Below are 21,026 nucleotides of genomic sequence, written 5' to 3' on the forward strand. Positions count from 1 at the left end.
CCTCTACTTTCTTATTCAGGTGCTTTGAATGTAAACTACATTATGGTAAGTTTTGATTTGTATTGTACCAAAATAAACCACGCACTAATCTTGGCCTTTAGTAAAAAAGCCAGAAGAGGTATAATGAGAAGTAAGGAGCATGCTTTGATTTGATTTCCCATGTTTTTGTCTTAATGTTGTTTAGAATAAGTTTTAGCTTAGTGAGGGCACAAACAGCTCAAAATCCTACCTTTTTAGTGAATGAAAATCACCATAGCCCATCTGTCTATGACTGCACTTTACTTCCATTTCCAGAGGGAAGGGAAGGGAGGGGAGGCAATAATTTATAATGCTCTATATACGCTGCCAAAAGCTTCATTGAAAATCATCATCATGTTCTACAGAAGCAGGGGATGATCTTTTCAGGGGTAATTGATTTCCAAGAGAAAGTTCACCCTTTATTGTCTCATGAAGTTCACCTCTCAGGGAACTTCTCATTGATTTCACAATTTGCCCTTGGAAAGGGGTGGAGGAAGTAACTGGTGTTACCCTCAAAGAATTTTGATTTCTAGTGGAAGAAACAGAATTTAATAGGTTGTGATGTTTGGACAAAAAGCTTGACTTAGAATCCAGGTTTTGATTGGCGGTCTTCTGGATCTTAGTTCCTTCTCTTTTGAGCACGTTTGCCTTTCCAATATTTTGGCTCTTATTTCCTTCCTTTTCCTGCATCCTTGGGTTTACCTTCGATTCAATAGGAACAAGCTTCCCATCTACTTGATTTGTGAAGACGAATGTGACCTACAACATGAAGTTAGCACTCGCATTACAAATTTTACACTAAATGAACAAATTTCACAAGAGGAAGCTCATTCTTCAAATGCTTCAGACCATTAATTTGCATAGACTTGCAGCATAGTTTAGGGTTGTATGACAACATAAAACTTCTTGGTTTTGGATGCAAAATGAGGCTTTTTTGATATTCCAGTTCTCTGTTTCTTCTGAATATGTAATGTGGAAAAAGTAAAATGGCAAGTATAATATAAAAGTGCCAAACAGTCAAAAGATTTAGAAAGAAAAAAGAAACTGGAAAATTCCTTCTCATCTTTCACAAGAAAACATTTAATATAGAGTATATCTTTTCAAATAATATAAAACACTTCTAAAAGTATTTTTCATACATATGTATATGTATGTATGTATGTATGTATGTATGTATGTATGAGGGAGAGAATAAGCATTTCTGCACTGTAAACTGTTCACCGTCAGGTTAGACTTTAAATTAAGACATGCTCCATTTAGGTTTCCAGTAATCTGTGCAGTTGTTCTATGATTGGCAGTCAAAGATACGTGATTGGAGAGAAATAACAACCCTTAGATCCAAAAATGTTTTAGCACAATAAACCTCATCAGTCAACAGAAAAAATGACACTTCATAAAAATTGGCATACCTCATCACCAGCTGAAGCTTGAAGAATAGCATCAGGAACTGATTCTGAGCGAAAATGATGCCCCCAACTAACTAAATCCTCTTCTAAGGGAGTCCCCACCTGAAAACCATACCCAAGAAGATAAACAGAATCAAACATATTAGAAGGAAATAAGGCACCAGTATATTCACTAACTCAATAATAGCCAAACCTGTTTTTCTGAGCTCTTTAACTTATCCAAACACCCAGCTAATCCTGCAAATCCACCTATGTCAAAAACCTCTTGATCAGATGCAGAACTTCCATTTTTTGAGTCGTATTGTTCCTGCTCTCCTATGTTCTCAGGGCCAGTATCATAATTTTCACAACGGTTGCAATTCATCTTTTCATGAATTTCAGACCTGCGTAGTTTATGAGATACATGGTCATGTTACACAAGCATGAAGATGGACTGGGGATTGCTCCAGCTAAATACATTGTAATCAATTGTTCAAAGATAAAGTGAACTGGAACAGCATAGCTATGTACAAGTGAAATAAGAAGTGGCATGCTTGATAAAACCAGCAAAACTAATTTACTTTTTGTCCATGTTACTACATAAGCCATGGCCATGCTCGACTTGCTGCCAAAGACAACGCAACAATTTTCATTTTGATTTCTTTATTCCTGTGGTAATTTGTAGCCTTTAGTAACAAAGAGACTATTGTCTGAGCTAATGTCATGTCTTGTTGCTGAAAGTTAAGAGGCTCACAAGATGCTTATGCTCTTAATTCATATTATTTGATAACAAAATACCCACAGTTTGTGTAACCTCACACTCTTTCAGGTTCACTACTGAAGATGTTACCCTAATCCTGATAAATAAAAAAACAATATTATGTAATGCATTTAATAGTATATTACAAATTAGGGAAACACAATACCTCACATTATCATAAAATGTGAAAAGGTCACGTAAATCTTCTGTTGAGAAAAAGTTTCCCTGCAATCAAAAACAGTTGGTACATGATGAACTAAGATCAAGTTTCAACAAAAAGCATGAAAAACCAACAAATAGGAACCTGTGCCATAAGGCTGTCCACTTGCTCCTGCTGGATAACTTTTTGAAGCCCTTCCTTTGACATTTGACGCTGGTACACCTACAGAAATATAAATATGCCCTCTCATTCCAACTATATATATATTGGAAGTTTTATTATGCAAAAACTGATTTATATTCAGTTAAATTGACATCAAAACCTTTTCTTCAATTGTTCCAGTACTTAGGAATCTGTAGATGTAAACTCTCTTTTTTTGCCCATCTCTCCAAACCCTTGCAGCAGCCTAATTTATGTTTGCAAATAGTCAGATATTGGGTCAAACGACAAGTTTCTACTTCTTTAGTGACTTTAGAAATAATCAGAGCTTAGAAAAGATATTACTTGCTTATCATTAGCAGGGTTCCAATCAGGGTCAAACAAGACAAGCCGGTTACCACCTATCAAATTGAGACCACAACCACCAGCCTTGCTACTTAATAGAAACACAAACTCATCCTGCAAAATGTTGAATCAATCTGGATTATGAGTATAAGCCCTCCAGCAAAACTATGAACTAGAGAAGCCTTATCCACAAATGTATTCATGTAAGAAATATCATACCTTGGTTGGGTCATTAAAACGATTAACTAGTTTCTGCCTTTTGCTAATTGATGTGGTTCCATCAAGCCTCAAGTATGGATATCTTCTTTCACGACACAATTGAGCAAATAGGTCCAGCGTCTGATGCACAATAAATTCATTTTCGCCAAAAAATAAACTAGATGATGATTTATCCCCAGAAAATCTATTTAATGCTCAACATAAACGTTGATGCAGGTTGCAATAGGAACAGAAGTGGTCCATGAAAAAGTGGTGTTTCCCCATGAGCAAGTTTGACAAACATGAATGTTTTGCTCATTTATGATGTTCTATATGATTCAAATAAAAAAAAAATTGCTCTATACAACTGAACCACATTTTTTAGCCATTTAAATTGACCTGTGTATAGTTTGAGACAAGAACAATGCGGTCATCAGTTCTCTGACGTAGATGAGCCAGCAATCGGGCTAATACATGCATTTTCCCAGACAGTTCAACCCAAGCCCCATCACCACCAGTCCATGATCCAGATCTAAGAATCAAAGGAGAAAAAAAATCATATGAGATCTTAGACTATTGACATGAAGCATAAAAATAACAGAAAAGCGAGAAGCCTACCTTCCTGAGAACATTTCTGGTGGGAAAAAGCGCATACAGTCCTCAAATCCTGTAGTTCCTGGACTTCCACTTCTTATAGTATCATAAATGAGCTACATAAAGAAATATCATCCATGAAAATAAAGTGATTTTCTGAATGTTAGAAATAGAAGAGAAATCAAATAGAGAGGTAAACAAGAGAAGTCAAATAAAACAAATGCCTGTGCATCCAGGTCAATGTGAAATGTTGAACGCAGAAAAGGACATCATGTCGAATATGGAATGCTAAATGGAACAAAAAAAAACACCAAAGAAAAGGACATCGTGTCCTCACAATAAGTACGAAACTCAATTTTCACTAAGAAACATGTCCAGAAATCTGTTTTTCCCCGAAACTATAGTACCTTTGGATGATTGCATAGCTTCTTAAGAGCTGTAATATAAGCCAATATCTTTGATTGCTTTGCTTCTTCAGTGATGGCTCGTTTAACCTGTGTTCAAGAGGGACAATATAACAATTATTTCCAGTCTAGACATGGTGCATATTCAGGTGGTTCACAGTAAATCAATAAAAAATAAACCTACATTTTTGGAGTGTATAAAATGGTTGTATAACTCGGACTGTAGAGGAGTCAACTTGCAGCAAACTACTTCAACTATCTGAAAGAAAAACAAAAATGTCCAACAGGGAAAATTCAGATAAGCCATTAAATATTTATATTTTAAATAATAAGGCTTTAGTAAAAGATTAAAAAAAATGTAAGAGGATGGTGGTATGTAAAAAATTGACAAGAAAGTCAACATAAAGGCCATACTTTTGGAGGCAGATGATTTGATAGCAACACATTAGTCCTCCTCAATATGAACTGCAATAGTGTATACTTTTAGTCAATTGTGAAAAACACAGGAAGCAGTTATTTGAAAAGAATTACAGTCATCATCAGTACAAAAAGTGACTTATTTCAGGAAGAGAGAAACTACTGGTCTACTAAATAATTGTCAAATACCAGTGAAAATGCCAATATAATCCTCAAGAAACTCTCTTCAATTGCCCTATTGTTCAAGATAATAATAATGAACTTAAATCACCTGATTCACTTTTGCACTTAATTCTGAAGAGCGTTCTGAAGCTAGCATCTTCTCTTCTTCGCTAGCAGTTGGTTCTCTTCCACAAATAATCGGTGCCTTCATTATTCGTATGCATTAGAGTATATAAAACAAACAAGCACATGTCCATAGAGTGAAAAAAAAGAAAGAAAAGGAAAGAACAGGAATAATTATGTGGTCACCAATAATACAACTTAGTATACATTCCTAACAGATTTATAATCTCTAATTCTTTATTTTTTTTGAAAAGCCTAATTTAAATATGTATAGATTAGTTTAACAAGACACTATAATGGTTTCCACCATGATACTATATCCTTCATACTTTAGGATAGACAGTATGAGTTTTCAATTCAAATACATAACTTGAAAGGTGATTTTGGAGTTAAAATACTAAACATCTTGAACTCGCCCAGAGACATAAATTTCCATGTGCTCTTTGCATTTCATATTTAACCTCTAAACTACAATGTCAAGGGATCAGCATACCTCATAGTAGCGACGAAAGTATGCAACATCACCCAAAATCCCTTGATTAGTGAAGTTGACCATTGCAAAGAACTCTTCAAGGTCATTCTGTTTGGATACAAAAGGAGGGAGAATTTATATGTTAGGAAGACAAACTGAAGTCCATAAAGCATATTAAAAATCATATGCAAATGTCTATACCTGCATGGGAGTTCCAGATAACAGAATCCGGCGCTTACATGAGAGAGCAGCCAATGCCTAGTCCAGAGACATATTCATGGACATTGTTAGAAAAGTAACAAATAAAATGACTTTTTATATGTTTGGATGGTCAAAAAGAATTAGCTAGCTAGCTGCTTTAGTGGGGGATATTCCCTTTAATGTACCTTTGGTAGCAGACTTGTGCTGCCTTTTTTGGACATTGGAAAAATTCAATTCAATTATCCAAAAAAAAAAAAAAACAAACAGACAGACAGACAGACAAGATGACATCTACCAAGCACGAATAGAAGAGAAAGGCATTTCTTCAGAAACATACCCGGTTTGTTATTGTCTGGTCATTTTTCAGCCTGTGAGCCTCATCACAAATGAGAAGATCACAAGACTCACTTTGGCAAAATTTTGATGAATGCATCCTAAATGTCTCATATGAAACAATCAATACCTGGAAAGGATTGATTAGATTAATAAATATTTTCAAAAATATTACCATATCAATCATTGAGTACAAAGATTACCTGTAAAGAGCTGCAGGGACTTGTGAAGCTGTCAATTCCACAGACAACATCATCTCTGCTGCTTTCACAGAGAGCTATAAGCTGAACTCTTTCTCCAACCCACTTATTGATTTCTGCCTCCCAGTTACTGACAAGACTGGTTGGGGTGACAATAATGGCCTTCTTAACCATAGGCTTCCCATCAAAACCTTGACGTAGAAGAGTATATAGTAAAGCGATTGACTGCAATGTCTTTCCCAAACTGCAAATATGAAAGTTATGTAACTAACATAAAGAGCAAAACAACTGAGGTCATAAACTCAGTGTGCAGGAATTTACCCTGAAGGGATAAGATGTTTACCCCATATCATCAGCAAGAATGCATCCATATATATTAGCAGCACTATATAACCCGGAAACACATTCAAACATGAACTGAACCCCTTCTCTGCATACAAAGTGAAAATCTCATGTCACCAATTACAAAAAGTAAGAAGAGATAAATCCATAATCTAAACACCAGAGTCTATAACTGTTAACATGCTCATTCTAAATCTAATGTCTTGCCTGTCAATGACCACAACGATACCCAAATCAAATCCATATAGAGACAGGTAGCAATGTGTCCCAATTGGCTATTAACTACTATAGTTTAGAACTGAACGTGTTCATTTCTGAATTCCATCAACATGACACATGCATGCACACACAAACTTACAAATATAAACACATAAAAATAACGTACATAAACACATCCTGCATACACCAAAATTGAACTGCAGGATTCTCACTGATGAACAATACCTTTGATGGGGTCGAAGAAAACGAACAAGCAAGGGATCAACTGCTATTGGCACTAAGTTGTTGGGTCCATCTTCAGATTCTTCAGGTTGCCACAATACCAGAGGATCAACACCAGGTGGCAGAGTCACAATTTCTTCCACAACATCAGTCCCATCTGTTCTATTTACATCCAGCCGATTGGTTATTGCTACTAACGCTGGCCTTGAAGAGCCCCAAGGAACAAACCGCTTCCGGGCCCAAAGACGACGTGCAAGCTGTTCATTCCCATTACCGTAGCCGTTAGAACATGGGAGCTTGAATGGTTTCCTACAAACTGCTGCTCCTTCTGTCACTGAAAGAACTCGCGGAAGCAGCGGTTGTCTCCTCACAATAAGGTTGCCCCTAATAAATCATTACCTTAGAATTCAATTTCACAAAACTGAAGAAAGTTTCCATTAAATTATTTGACTATATCGATATTCTGGGTGTCACACACCATAAACGATATCAAAAGAATAATAAAAGAATTATTGCATAAACAAATTTACCCTAGATCAGACATTATTTTCATTTTAAACTTATAGGAAACCAAAAACGAAACCCTAGATTAATTTAAAAGGAAAATTTTCTCTGGTCACTCGAGTTCTTCGTTTTTCTATTAGAGGTTAGGTATTTGATTTTGGAAATGAAGAGTACCTTAGCAAAGCATCGACGTTTTTAGATTTGAGATCTTGATCGGACGGTGGATGGTGAGCGGTGGATTGTCCACCGTCACCGTCGTCGTCATGATCGTTCGCTTCTTCTTCTTCTTCTTGACGATCAACGGTGTATTCGTCGCTTGAATAGCTCGGGTCGGAATCGGAGAAAATTTCTTCCTCCTCTTCTTCCTCCATTGATGACGTGGATTGTGTTTCTCTCGCCATATTTGCGGTGTAAGAAAGAGGGGAGAGAGAAGGAGGGCTTTTTGAAAATCACGAAATTTGGCGGTAAAATGAAATGAATGAAAGGTTGGACTTGGATCTGGAAAGATTGCGGTATTGGGCAGGGTGCGGGAGGACTAGGGCCTTGGTGACTATGGTTCAGTTTGGTTCATAATCCCACAAAGCTCAATCCATTATTAATAAAATTGTATTAAAAATATAAAGTCTATATTTGATGCATTAACATATCATAAATAATGTCATTTTATTAAAAAATAATTTTTAAATTTTTAAAATCTTAAAAATATATATTATTAAATTTTAAAAATAATAAAATATATTTTTTTTATCTTTCTCTTTTTCTTTTCCACCGTTATAATCTTTTTAAAAAAAAAACTATTTTTTTTAATTTAATTTGGAGAGTGACCAATTTCTTTCTTTTTTTTTTGAAAAGATAATAATAAGAGTAATCAATTATCAAATTGAAAGAATTCTAAAAGGTTGTTGTCTTACTTGCAATTTAATACTAGAAAGCTATATTGATTTTAAGATAAAAATTATATAATTTGTTAATTAAATACTTGATTATTATTTTGGAAAAGTATAGTGAGAATGTCATTGGGTGCTGTAAAGGGGGTTCTTGTGATAGGGAAATGAAGCATTGCAAATAAGTAAAAGGATGTGCCAGAGGTGACAAAGAGGAAGATTGGAGCAATTCCTGAAATATTGAGTGTTGTGACAAGTGATAGAGAATAATAAGAGAATTCATGAATAAAAGAGAATTAGAGAGAGAAGCTCTCAAGCTAAGAATGTGTTAGCTCGGATAGGGGGAGAGAAAAGTCCCCATAAATGAATTGTGAGGCTCTATATATAGTGGTAAAAGTGACAGTTACTCAAAAATAGACTTTAATGTGCCTAATGAATGACATTATTATGAAGAACATTAATGTGAGTAACCGTTACTGTAATTTGATGTAATAAGACTTGTTTTCAAGTAAAAGGTAATAGAAAATAAGTGTACAAGAATAGGTACAAGAGAATAAACTATACGAGAACAAGTACAAAAGAATAAGCTATACATGAATAGGTACACGAGAACAAGGTAGAAGGGTGAAACACTTATGTTTCAGGAAAAGGTTAAGAGGAAAATCTCTTAACTACCTCCATATCTGAGCCACCAAGCCGAACTCTCTGAAACATCCTAAGATGAAAGTAACCCATGAACCCTACCACTTATTCCGAGTTGTTTTCACTGTCATCCAAGTGAAGTGGTTATTCTATTCGAAGTAGCTGTTCTACTTGTATTAGTTGTTCCATATGGAGTAGTGCTTTACTTATTCTAGTTGTTTTGCTTTAAGTAGTACTTCACTTGTTATAGTTGTTATGCATGAAGTAGTGCTTCACTTGTTCTACATGAAGTAGTGCTTCACTTGTTCTACATGAAGTAGTGCTTCACTTGTTCTAGTTATTCTGCGTGAAGTAGCATTTCACTTGTTCACGTTGTTCTCTGTATAATATTATGTTGTAACATGATTCTTTAGAGAATAGGTATTAACAAAAATCAAGTATCTACATTTTGCCCCATACATAATAATTCAATATTAAAAATAATTCTTATGTATTTATTTAAAATGTCATACTGTATCACTTAGAGTAGCAACACCTTGGGCAATATCGCCTTAAACAGTAACATCGTAGCCAGTAATGCTTTAGGTAGTAACACGTTACTGCCTTGTGTAAGGTGTAATGCCAATATTTTTTTTGTAATATAAATATCTTTTGTAATAGTTGATTGATTATGCAATAATATTTTTTTCATATAAAATAAGATTTTCAAGATACAACTAGTAAAAGGAAAGTTAATCTTTTTCATAAAAAAACTTTGATTCTATATTGCCTATAAATATCAAGTTACTATGAACAATTTTTTTCATTCATATTCAAGGGAAAGCAAAACAAATTTCAGAGTAAAGTCGATTCTTTTGCGAATCTTTTCAAGCAAGTAAGTTTTCTTCTTCTTGTAATTTTTTTAATCGGTTGAATTTCTTTTTTTTTTTTCAATCAGTTAAATTTCTCTTACTTGTTGCCCCTTGCATGAAATTTTTTTAAATTGAAATATGGGGAAAGAGAAAAAGAAAAAAAAAATTCATACATGAGATGATTTTTTTTATGTGTGTATATATATATATTCAAATAAATAAATAAATTATTTGATTGTAGAAGAAAATTACAAAGCAAGAATATTTATGTTACCCTGACTTTGTTTCAATCCTTTATTACCCTGGCTTGTTACAAGGTGTTTGTTTTTAGATCTTACAGCTTGGAGTAATAGGCTTCTTGATTTATTTTTTTTTTAAAGTATAATTTATTGTTTTATTTTGACGTGTAGTGTCAAATAGAAAAGAGAAATATTAGAATAAAGAAAGCAAGAAAAGGCTAAAGTGAACCGCATGCCAGTTAGAGAGAGAAACACTAGAATAAAGAAACAAACTGATAAACGCATAAAAGCTAGCAAAAGCTGCACGTTTTTCTTTTTTTTTTAATATAACTTGACGTTGACTTGTCTTTTGTTTTGCATAAAGGCTAACAAAAGCTGCATGTGTTTCTATTTTTTTTTAATATAAATTGACTTTGACTTGTCTTTTGTTTTGGTGCAGCTTTTTACTTAGCTTTTTGTTTTTTAAATTGAAACTCTCTTTTAAGTGAAGCTTGCAGCATGTGTCGCAAGCTTTTTAAAGTAAAGCTCGCGGCATGTGCCTCGAGTTCTTTTAATTATTATATATTTTTTAAAATAATATATATATTTTAGTTTTATTCATTATTATTGTTATTTATATATATTTATTATTTTTTTACAAGTACATAAATAATAAAAATTATTGTGTATATATACTTATTTTTTTTTCATGATCACGTTTGTAGGCTTTTTTTCCATCTTCCCTTATGCTTAAGATGCGTCTTACTCCGAAGATCCATTATGGTGAGCCTGAAAGGGCTGCAACAAGGAAAAAATCACTACACATAAAAGAAAGAATAATGATTCAGAATTAGTTGCTTCCAAGAAAATTAGAGTAGGAAATAGTGGTGAAGTTTCTCTTGTCCTTGAAAATTGAGAAGATAAAATTATTAAAGAACGAGGAGAATATCGTTTTGGGGAAGAAATTCGTGCTAAACAGGGTGACGAACATCCCTCTGAGCCTGTTGGATATGATTGGAATCGTCTATGCTCAGAAGCACCTCCTTATAAAAGAATTGGTATTCCAGGACAATCTATTCTGAAGTTCAGGTTTGAACGTGGTGAGTTTTCCCTTTCTGCTATTAAGTTAGGCTCCAATTATGAATTTGTTCATGGTTGGGATGACTGGGTGATTAAGGTGTTGAAAAATCTTTCTTATGTTAAACTTCTCTCTTCTGCTGGGATACTTGATGTTATACGTGTCATTTCCAAGCTTAATATTTGTAGAGAAAAAAGGATGAATGTATGGCGCGCTATTCTTGCAAGGTGGAGCACTTTTTTTCATACTATGATTGCAGCATGGGGGGAATTTACCTTCACTCTGGAAGATGTATGTGTTCTCTTGGAACTTCCTTGTATAGGAAAACATGATTTTCACTCTATTAAACTTTTGAAGAAAAGGTAGGTATTCGAGACTTTTTCCTTGATCTACTTAAGAGTCTAATTAAAATTTCGAAGGTTGCATAATTCTCTAATTGGATAGGGATTTTTTATAAAAAGTTCAATGCTAAGGGAATTGAAATTGGTTCTCTTGAGTACCTAGACCATAAGCATGAGCTAGTGGCTTTAATAATCTTTTGGTTGGCACGACACATACTCCCAGGGTGTCCAGATGATGGTATCTCTCCAGCAATTGTTCCTTTAGCAATAAAAATTGTTAAGGGAATGCATTTTCCTCTTGCTCCACTGTATTTAGGATCTCTATATAAGAGATTAGACTTGTACTAACTTAAAACTGTTGAATCAGCTGGGTATTACAAAGTTTTAACTTATGTGGATGCTTCCTTCATTCAGATGTGCCTATAGGAAAGGTTTGGTATTTGCGCTCTCGTGCCTAATGCATATCCTTTTGCATCTTTTTTCGTGAATAACCCTTTATCCAGGAACAACTACAGAGCTTCGGCATGGCATGATCGACTTTTGAGAGGTAATGTTCTTGAAATGATGGATGTGACAAAAGAATTCAATCCCAGACCTTATGTGCAGCCCATAAATGGATTTAGTGATCCTGAAATTTATTATGATCGCCACCTTCTACAGTCTGGAAGAATGAGTTCATACGGTATTAACTTTTATGTATGGGTTCATAGTTCCCAATTGCCATCTATGATTGAGAGTTCCAGTTCAGGTGGAGATAGAAATATTCTTTCTGTTGAGGTATATTCTCCTTCTAGAGTGGCATGCCAATTTGAGTTTGACCAACCAGCTCCGCCTGACTCTTCTTTAACTATCAGTTTTTCTTCTTGCATTTCTTCATTCCTCATGGTAGGACTTCAACTCCTTTTAGATAAACTTAAGAGTTGTACTGTCTCAGCTTTTGATAGAGTTGGTATCCACACTTTTAGATGGTTTGCTTATTGGAGGAAGTGTGTTGAAAAATGGAGATCTTTTATTATGTCTTTGACTAATCCCAGAGCTTGTCTCTACACTCCTCCTATAAGTAACTCCGATATATCCTTATGCTTGATTTCTCTAAAAAAGAAAAAAAATGTAATTGAAAAAGAAGATGATGTTCCTCACGCACTTACTAATCAAATAAAACATGTGCATCGAAAAGTAAGTTCATCATTTACTTCTTCATTTACTTTTTTTTTAAATTCATTTCCTCATCATATTTTTTTTTTGTAGAGAGAAACAACTGCGAAAGTAGAACTTAACTCAGTTGAAGAGGAAGAGACTTTTGAAGCTAAGACTGAGAAAGAATCATATGACTCTGAACATAGTAATGAATTTGATGATGAGTCTGTTGATGTTGATGAAGCTGAAGTTGAAGGTGAGCTAGTCCCTTTTGATAATTTCATTGATTTGGATGTTCTAATTCCAAATCGTGTTCAAAGCTCTACCATGAATCAGGTATAAACATATCACTATGTTACTCCGATTGATGTTGTTCCATTTTTTTTTTAAAGTTAAGATTATTCTTACTTCCCAAGTTATTTGAGATGAGGTTGTTCCTGACACTGAGACTATTCCTGCTGTTGAAGTTGTCCCTGAGGCTACTCCAAATGTTGAGGTTATTCATGATGTTGGAGTTGATACTGATAATGTTGGAGCTATTCCAAATAATCCTCGTGCTTTTTCATCCCCAGTGCCAGAACATAGAGATGCAAGTAGTGCTTCTGGCACTCAAGTAGCACATACTGAACAAAGTGATAAGAAAGTTGACTTTCATGGCTTTCAAGTTTCATTGGAGTAAGTGGCATACTTGGAGCATGTTTTCAATATAGAAGGAGAGTTTAGGAATACCTCTTTTGTAAAAAACGTAGACGTCATTTGCTTAATGATGGAAGTGTTGGGTCGAGCTTTAGCCATTTCCCATGCTCCACTAATGAGTGCTTCATCAGAGGAATTGCAACAGATGTTACAGGATTTCGATGATGCTTGTAACTTTGGATTCAAGCTTGAGTGCCTCAGTGATTGTAAATCTAAAGTCAAGATTTTTCTCAACAAGTCTTCATTGGAAAATGAGTTAGAAGACATTGAAGCGAAGATAGCTTTATTGAAAAAACATGAAGCTGAAGTACAAGAACAATTAGATGTATTTGCTAATAATAACGTGTTACGACCCGGAACTCCCATCGAGCCGGTGACAACCGTCACGACGTCCCGATAAGCACTCATTACCCCGAATGCCGATCGAAACCCCGCAAGGCTTAGCATCAACTTTCGTATCTCCCCGGTGAGCGACAGTTATTAAATCTCGCATTTCAAGAAAACATAGTTGGTTCCAACTCAAAACAATAAAATATTATTTTCTAGCTCACAAGGGCATTTTCGTCAATTTTTTTTTAAAAAAAATTTGAAATTCGAAAAATGTAATATGTAAGTGGAAACACATATTTCATGATTTAAATTAAATTTTGAAGTCTAAAACATTCGTTTAAAGTAAAATTATAGCTATTTGAATATAATAAAAACATTAAATAAAATATTCTATTTTCTTAAAACACAATATTTTCAAAGTCTTCCTAAAATAACTTTTGTAGCGTAAGAGTAAAATAAATTTATTCATATAGTAATAAAGATAATTAAAGTATGAAATTTCGTTTACAGTGACACGTGGGCCCCCAACTAACCAAGAAAGTGTAGAGCTACGAACCCTTACTTCCTATGATGCAACTCCGAGATTAATTCTCGTCTTAATCAACTATCAACAAACTGTCCTGAGCCTGAAAAATGGATAGGAAGAGGGGTGAGATTAAATAATCCCAGTGAGTAAACAATTACCATCAAAAGCATCTAAAGCCGAGTAGATGGAGACAATATAAAAACGTTATATCTCAATAATGTTCATAACACAAAATTCGTTTCAATCTATACCAAATAATTTCTTTTCATCAAAATTTCCCCGACTTATGAATTTTTTTAAACTTGGCCCCTGCCAATATCATTCTCGCGGGTACCTTCGTCAAGGTATCCCACTGAGACCGCCAAGGCTGTTCAATGACCCATACCCATAAACATGTTTTCACATCTGACACACAGCCGTTCCTTGGCGTTGGCTGAGTCTCACTCTCACGTGGTGGCCCGAACGTGAGGTGCACTCAAATCATACCTCAGGAGATACTTCACCCAACATCTCCCCCCGGAGGTAAGTATATAATTGAGTTACCGTGCCCCTCTCATAGGCAGTCCACGGAAACCCCCACCACTGCAGTGACCGTTTAATATACCACCAGACCCATAAAAATTCCAGTAGCATAATATGGCGAATAAAATGTAATCCAGTCTACCGAGACCAATCCAAAACTGTTCATATATTTCATGCCAACCCAAAAAAATTAGCCATTATGCTACCATAGTGTCATAAGCCACAATTTCAATAACATATAAAATCATAAATTTCAACACAGTCTCCATATACTCAATTTTCCCAAAACAATATTTGATTTCAAAACCAGTATAAATCTCATTTTTATTAAAAAACATTTTAATTGGAAAACATAATATTTTATAATTTAAATTCACCATTCAATAAAAGCATCAAACAAGTATAATTACTCTAGATATTTAAGACGATAAATTGTCCACTCACAGTTCTAGGAGTCGATGTACTCCTAATCTCAGTCTTCAAGCACAATTTCTGTACTTTTACCAGTGTAATTTGCTCACCACCTATCCACAATGTACAATACATAATTCACCACATCAATGCTTGACCATTATAAAATCAATTCAGGCTCGGTATATATGCATGATATGACATGCAACTTATCCGACTACCGCTTAAATGCGGTGCTGACCTAATTCGGCCTATTACCCGATTAAATTACTAACGCGTCCAATTTAATCTCAAATTAATTTTTTTCAGTTTCTATACCTCAATTGCACCCAAATTGACTTAATGTCCCTCAGTGTGGTGCAAATTATCAGTCCCGATAGCAAATTACGAAAATACCCCTAATGGGTAAAAATTCGTATTTTTGCTCCGAAAATTCTCATTATTTTTCTAGGCTCATAATTCATCATTATTCATCATAATTCCTCAAATAAACATCAAGATCAGCAGCCAATATTCCCCTAGAAAATTCGGCATAATGGGTTTCAATGGGAGAAAATTATTTCTCTAGCTTATTTTTGCTATATTTCAATATAACCTAACTAAAATCACTTAATTCAATTAAAATCAACCAAAACTCAAGCTCAAAACTCATCCATGGAGGTTTGGCCAGCATGGGTGTCCATACCCACTTTCTAATTTTGCATGGAAATGAGAAAAAAATGCATGGGTAGTGAAAATCACAAGGAAAATCAATGAAATTTACCTTTTTAATGCTTGATTTCTTGATTTCTCTTGATTTTCCCCAAATTTTTCAGCTAGGGTTCTTATTTCTTTTCCCCCTTTTCTCTCCTGGTTTGGACGGCTTGAAGAAGATGAGAATTCTGGAAATTTTGACCTTTTTAAAGGCTAAAATAATATAATATTATTTTATTCATTTTTTTTATTTTATTAATTCCTTAAATTCTAGCCATCCATTTGTTTCCAAATTTTCACCATACACTTGTCCCACATATCCATAGCTTAGATAAAATTCTCAGACTTATCCAAAGTCTTGGTGGAGTAATTTTTGAAATTTACACTTTTGCCCCCGTAAAAGTCAAAAATTACATTTTTGCCCCAAAAACTGAAAAATTGCCCATAGACATATTTTTCATCCCTTATACTCATACCATTCTCCAATTTATCAAATGTGATCTAAATTCTCTCAAAATCTCAAATTTTGTCCGCAGGTGGAAAAATTATAATTTTGCCCCTAGATAGTGAAAATTTCGGTTTGACTCCGAATTGATCCTCGAACTCCTAATTACTGTTTTGAGTCATCTCTGAACTGTGAAACTCTTAATTTCACCTTAAAATTTCTATTTGAACTAGTTCGAGGCTTAATCGACTTAATGATACCATTAGGGGCAATATCGTCTTTTAACGATTTCTCGAACTTCCTAAATATACAAACATTCTATCGAGCATGTGAATGACATTATAATTATTTTACATAGCAGGGTTTGACATAACTATTCTTTATGGAGTATGTAATTGACTAGTCTTTTGCTTTTCCTTTACTCTTTTTGAAAGCTCATTTGAGTTAGTACTTCACTATTGATATATCACATTTCTTTTCTTTTGCAATAATAATATTGCCATACGCTTGTTGCGTATTTATTCACATTTCATATTATTGTATGTGGCCAAAAGGGAACTCTCAACTTTACATCACGGAGATTAACTCTAACTTGATATGAAAGAGATTAATTCAACCCTTAAAATAAGTAAGCGTAAAAGCTGCGGCCAATTCATGAGTAATAAGCTAGGGCTAAGAAACGAGCGATAAAGATAGCGACTAATAGCATAACATCATTACAGCCAAATTATGAGCGATAAAGCTAGTGGCTGGAATATGAGTAATAAATTATGGTCAAAGAATAAGCAATAAAGCTTGCGACCAATAGAAAAATATCATTGCAACCAAATATGAGCGGTAAAGCTTGCGGCTGAAGTAAGAGTGATAAACTATGGTCAAAGAATGAGCAATAAAGCTGGCGACCAATAATATAATATAATTACAATCAAAATATAAGCGATAAAGCTAGCGCCTGAATATGAATTTTTTTTTAATGTCAAATTACATTTCATAAAGTAATGAAGAGTTAAAGTCATAGAAATATCATACATGATCAGGAAGCTGATTGTTCTGGACCCTGTTGTTCTCAATCAATAATTCTTCTGCTTGCATTTTCTTATGGAATATTCCCTTCTGAAAAGGATCTCTTCTTTCTCTACCTCCTTCTTAAATTGCATTCACTGTTGGAGTATTCCTTCTATCGAAGCGAGTAGCTCCCTTTTGTCTGAAAACCGTATTATTGGTTCTTCGTGCCATTTCCGCTAAGGTAGCAAAAGTCAAATCAAAGAGATTAACCTTCTCTTAAGTAGAGAAGAAGAACTTCTCCTTGAACATCCACATCAATTGCATTTTCTCCATTTCTTTCATTCGCCTTAGTGTTTGTAACTACAGGTGCACTCTCATTAAGGTGTATAGGTTGGGCTTAAAAAGTGATGACAGTAGAGGATGCGAGTTGAGATATAGTATCCATCATTCACCTATTATTGTCCTCCAATGTTTGCATCCTCTCTTGAGAAGCTTGGATCATTCTCATCAGATCTTGAATGTAACAAGGAACAGGTGCATCTTGGTTGCTAGTGGACCTCTCCATTTTTTTCAATAACAAGAAATTGTAGCAATAAAAGTCTTACTTAATGCAATCACTCCTCCCTAGTGGAGTCGCCAAAATGTAAATGGGGTTTTTGTGATAGGAAGAAGAAGTATTGCAAACAAGTAAAAAGATGCGCCAGAGGCAACAGAGAGAAAGATTGGAGTAGTTCTTGAAATATTGAGTGTTATGGCAGGTGGAAGAGAACAATAAGAGAATTAGGGAATAGAATAAAATTAAAGAAATAATTTAAAGAGAGAAGCTCTCAAGTTGAGAATGTGTTAGCTCGAAGGGGGGAAAGAAGAGCCCCCTAAATGAATTATGAGGCTCTATATGTAGTGGTAAAAGTGGCGGTTACTCAAAAATAAACTTTAATGTGCCTAATGAATGACATTATTATGAAGAACATTAATGTGAGTAACCGTTACTGTAATTGGATGTAATAAGACTTGTTCTCAATTAAAAGGTAATAGAAAATAGGTGTACAAGAATAGGTATAAGAGAAGAAGCTATACGAGAACAGGTACAAGAGAAGAAACTGTACATGAATAGGTACATGAGAACAAGGTAGGAGGGAGAAACACTTATACTTCAGGAAAAGGTTAAGAGGACAACCTCTTAACTACCTCCATATCTGAGCCACCAAGCCAAACTCTCTGAAACATCCCAAGATGAAAGTAACCCATGAACCCTACCACTTATTACGAGTTGCTTTCACTGTCATCCAAGTAAAATGGTTATTCTATTCGAAGTAGCTGTTCTACTTGTATTAGTTGTTCCATATGGAGTAGTGCTTAACTTATTCTAGTTGTTCTGCTTTAAGTAGTACTTCACTTGTTATAGTTGTTCTGCAAGAAGTAGCGCTTCACTTGTTCTAGTTATTTTGCATGAAGTAGCACTTCACTTGTTCTAGTTATTTTGTATGAAGTAGCACTTCACTTGTTCACGTTGTTCTTTGTACAATATTATGTTGTAACATGATTTTTTAGAGAATAGGTACTAACCAAAATCAAGTATCTACAGGTGCCAAAAAATTCTCTTTGTCATCCATCTTTTTCCTTGAAAATTTGAAAAAATAAATTTCGAAATTGTATAGCAAAGAGAAAGAAAAAAAATTAAAGACATGATTGTGAAATCTCAGTGCAAAGGGTTTTCCTTTTGCTTGAAAAACATAATCACCATAAATACGAGTAAAGGTTGGTTTTAAATTACTATTATGAATTTCCTAGCATTTATGTCAAGTTATACATAAAACATGACTTTTTTTTTTGAAGAAATTTTATAATATTTATTTTTAAATATTTCAATACATCATCAATGTATCAAACATAAATTTAAAATATATATCTGTGATGACTAAAGATCTTGACTCGAATAAGCTTATACACTCATATTTAAAGATGAAAAAAGGTAAATGATAGAAAGAAAATAAGTTGGATTTTGCATTCTTTTTTTTTTTTTTTTTGTGGGGGGGTATTTGATAGGAGTAAAAAATGAGGGAGAAAAAGGAGAAATTAGAATTGTAAAATATTTATTTAATTTTTAATCATTAGACCTGAATTATTTTGTTAAAAAGAGATGGCATCATTAAAAACAATAGCAAGAAATGCTAACCCCTAGGCCAGGCAATAGAGGATGAACTTCTCCACTTCAATAGCAGAAGAAGAAACCTTTGCAGTAAATTATAAATGATTTTACCAAAATAATGAATTCAACAAGCTGGATTTGTTGAGCATAAAACTATCATGAGTGTCATCTTCGGCTTAGATCATTTCTTACCTGCAAAGAAAGGATCCATGGAGGCCTGATCATATCTCGTGCAATCTAGTTGGCGGAATGGCGGCCATGGAACTCGTTAAGGAGCCGTGAAGCTTCGTCGAGGACACGAGGTGAGTATGTTCATTGGAAAAATACCAATCTAGAAAACACAGCGCAACCTCCAGGGATTATTGTCAGTATTCCTAATGACTTTTGACTTGGTCTAAGCAAAAAGAACTAACAAAAATGGTTGATTTTACTTTTAAAACGAACTAACAAAGATGGTAACAATTACAATACAAAAATTTTAATCAGTCCACGAAGCTTGTTAATTTGCAAGTTGGGGGTTTTAGTTTAATCCTTCTTCTGGAAACAACGACTAAATCTGTGGACTAGGAGCTGCCACGAGTAAATCTGGCCCTACATCCGATAGTCGAACAACAGAATACTTCGCAGTTGGCTTCCTATTTTAATTTTTTTTCTCTCTTTTAACGCAAACTAATATTTTTTGTCCTTAGTAGGCATTGACCCAAACTAAATGATGATTAGGATTGCTGCTGTAGAATTCAGGTCAGCGGTTAAACTTCGTACACTATTTCGTTGGTAACAAGGAAAGTCATAGAAAAAAAGAAGTGCAATGAAAATAATATTTCTTTGGTTCTCTTATTTTGTTTGATATAAGAAAGAAATATAAGGGAGGAAAGAAAATAAATGAATTTATGCTTTTTTTTTTAAATCTGATCTTTTAAAATTGAGAAAAAAATTCTTTCTATTTAAATTAATTATTTTGTTTACAGCTAAGCTTTAGACATGAAAAGTCAAAATTTGACAACTTAGCCCAGCCTGAAAATAAACCAGGGAGCCAGAGTTTTTTGGTTCTGCGGTTTCTTCGGTGCTGAGCTAATTTCAAGGCTCCCATGCAAAAGAAGCAAGCATCACAGAGATTGAGCATACGAGTGGATTAGCAGGAAGGAAAAAGGTAGTAATTTTCAGTACTGCATCTTCATCTGTTTGGAATTAAGAAAAAGGAAGCCCCTTGATAGTATTAAATTCCCCAAGTCTTGGTCAATTTTAAATAATGTTGATGGTCTTCTTCCTAGCAACTTCATCTGTTTGAAATAAAGAAAAAGCCCCTTGATAGTATTTGTAGACACTAAATTATAAACAAGTAAAAATTAAAAATATAATAAACAAAAAAAATGAAAAATGAATAAATGAAAAATGATGAAAAAAGAAAGGAGAGAGGTACGACTGGCAGGGTGCGGACGCACCCTGCCAGGCACCTCTCTCACCTGCCAGACGAGAAGAATTCGCGTCTGGCAGGTTAGTGGAACTTGCCCCTGGGTGCTCAGGGACAAGGCAATGGGGCGTGCCCCCTCCAGAACCCGAGAATCGAGTATAAAAGAGAGGGGGCACTGTAGCATTTCGGGTGGGAGAACCTGCAACAAAAACTACCAGCTTTCTAAGCAATGGAGAGCAACCAAGGAGCCAAAAAATAGAGAACAAAAAACAGAGGAACCTGCAACAAAAAAATCGCAGCAGCCACACCAAAAAAAATCAAAGAGAGATATCCAAAAAGAACCAAAAAAGGAGAAAACGTGTTCAGGGGGGGCACTGTAGCATGAAGGGAGTCCGGCCAGAGAAGACCGTCGCGCCACCAGATCCGCCACCGGTTGGGGGAGAGTCGACTTGACCCACGCCGCAAGGAG

General features: G+C 34.7%; 2 protein-coding genes across 4 annotated transcripts; both read right to left on the reverse strand.

Moving 5' to 3' along the window:
* On the reverse strand, positions 339 to 7,759 carry LOC18607922 (protein CHROMATIN REMODELING 25). The gene is made up of 21 exons (XM_007042342.2): positions 7,393 to 7,759; positions 6,718 to 7,098; positions 6,275 to 6,361; positions 5,935 to 6,175; positions 5,736 to 5,861; positions 5,399 to 5,455; positions 5,219 to 5,305; positions 4,712 to 4,807; positions 4,438 to 4,488; positions 4,208 to 4,282; positions 4,027 to 4,113; positions 3,644 to 3,735; positions 3,425 to 3,557; positions 3,047 to 3,166; positions 2,828 to 2,941; positions 2,646 to 2,729; positions 2,468 to 2,545; positions 2,330 to 2,388; positions 1,618 to 1,807; positions 1,428 to 1,526; positions 339 to 777 (listed from the first exon to the last, which is right to left on the reverse strand). The coding sequence occupies exons 1-21, from the start codon at positions 7,617 to 7,619 to the stop codon at positions 355 to 357; spliced, it is 2,907 nt and encodes a 968-aa protein (XP_007042404.2). The 5' UTR covers positions 7,620 to 7,759; the 3' UTR covers positions 339 to 354.
* On the reverse strand, positions 10,530 to 13,461 carry LOC108660557. 3 transcript variants are annotated; one of them, XR_001926297.1, is made up of 3 exons: positions 13,099 to 13,461; positions 12,778 to 12,992; positions 10,655 to 12,691 (listed from the first exon to the last, which is right to left on the reverse strand). XR_001926297.1 is itself a non-coding variant. In XM_018114478.1 (2 exons), exons 1-2 carry the CDS (start codon positions 13,429 to 13,431, stop codon positions 10,576 to 10,578), a joined length of 369 nt encoding a protein of 122 aa, XP_017969967.1. In that variant the 5' UTR covers positions 13,432 to 13,461; the 3' UTR covers positions 10,530 to 10,575. The 3 variants fall into 3 exon arrangements, 1 of the variants encoding a protein (XP_017969967.1); XM_018114478.1 differs by lacking the exons at positions 10,655 to 12,691; positions 12,778 to 12,992 and adding an exon at positions 10,530 to 10,611; XR_001926296.1 differs by having other exon boundaries at positions 10,655 to 12,992.

The sequence above is a fragment of the Theobroma cacao genome, chromosome 2 (assembly GCF_000208745.1).
Source record: "Theobroma cacao cultivar B97-61/B2 chromosome 2, Criollo_cocoa_genome_V2, whole genome shotgun sequence".
Taxonomy (NCBI): domain Eukaryota; kingdom Viridiplantae; phylum Streptophyta; class Magnoliopsida; order Malvales; family Malvaceae; genus Theobroma; species Theobroma cacao.

What these genes read in the sequence shown, in the direction of transcription:
- LOC18607922 (XM_007042342.2), bottom strand. Translation starts at nt 7,619, where the DNA reads ATGGCGAGAGAAACACAATCCACGTCATCAATGGAGGAAGAAGAGGAG. An exon ending in CAAATCATCTGCCTCCAAAA is followed by an intron (nt 4,283 to 4,437) that starts GTATGGCCTTTA and finishes TTTTTCTTTCAG; the next exon opens with ATAGTTGAAGTAGTTTGCTG. An exon ending in ACCCTGCTAATGATAAGCAA is followed by an intron (nt 2,730 to 2,827) that starts GTAATATCTTTT and finishes AACATAAATTAG; the next exon opens with GCTGCTGCAAGGGTTTGGAG.
- LOC108660557 (XM_018114478.1), bottom strand. Translation starts at nt 13,431, where the DNA reads ATGGGAGTTCCGGGTCGTAACACGTTATTATTAGCAAATACATCTAAT. An exon ending in CTACGTTTTTTACAAAAGAG is followed by an intron (nt 10,612 to 13,098) that starts GTATTCCTAAAC and finishes TCCTTGTTGCAG; the next exon opens with CCCTTTCAGGCTCACCATAA.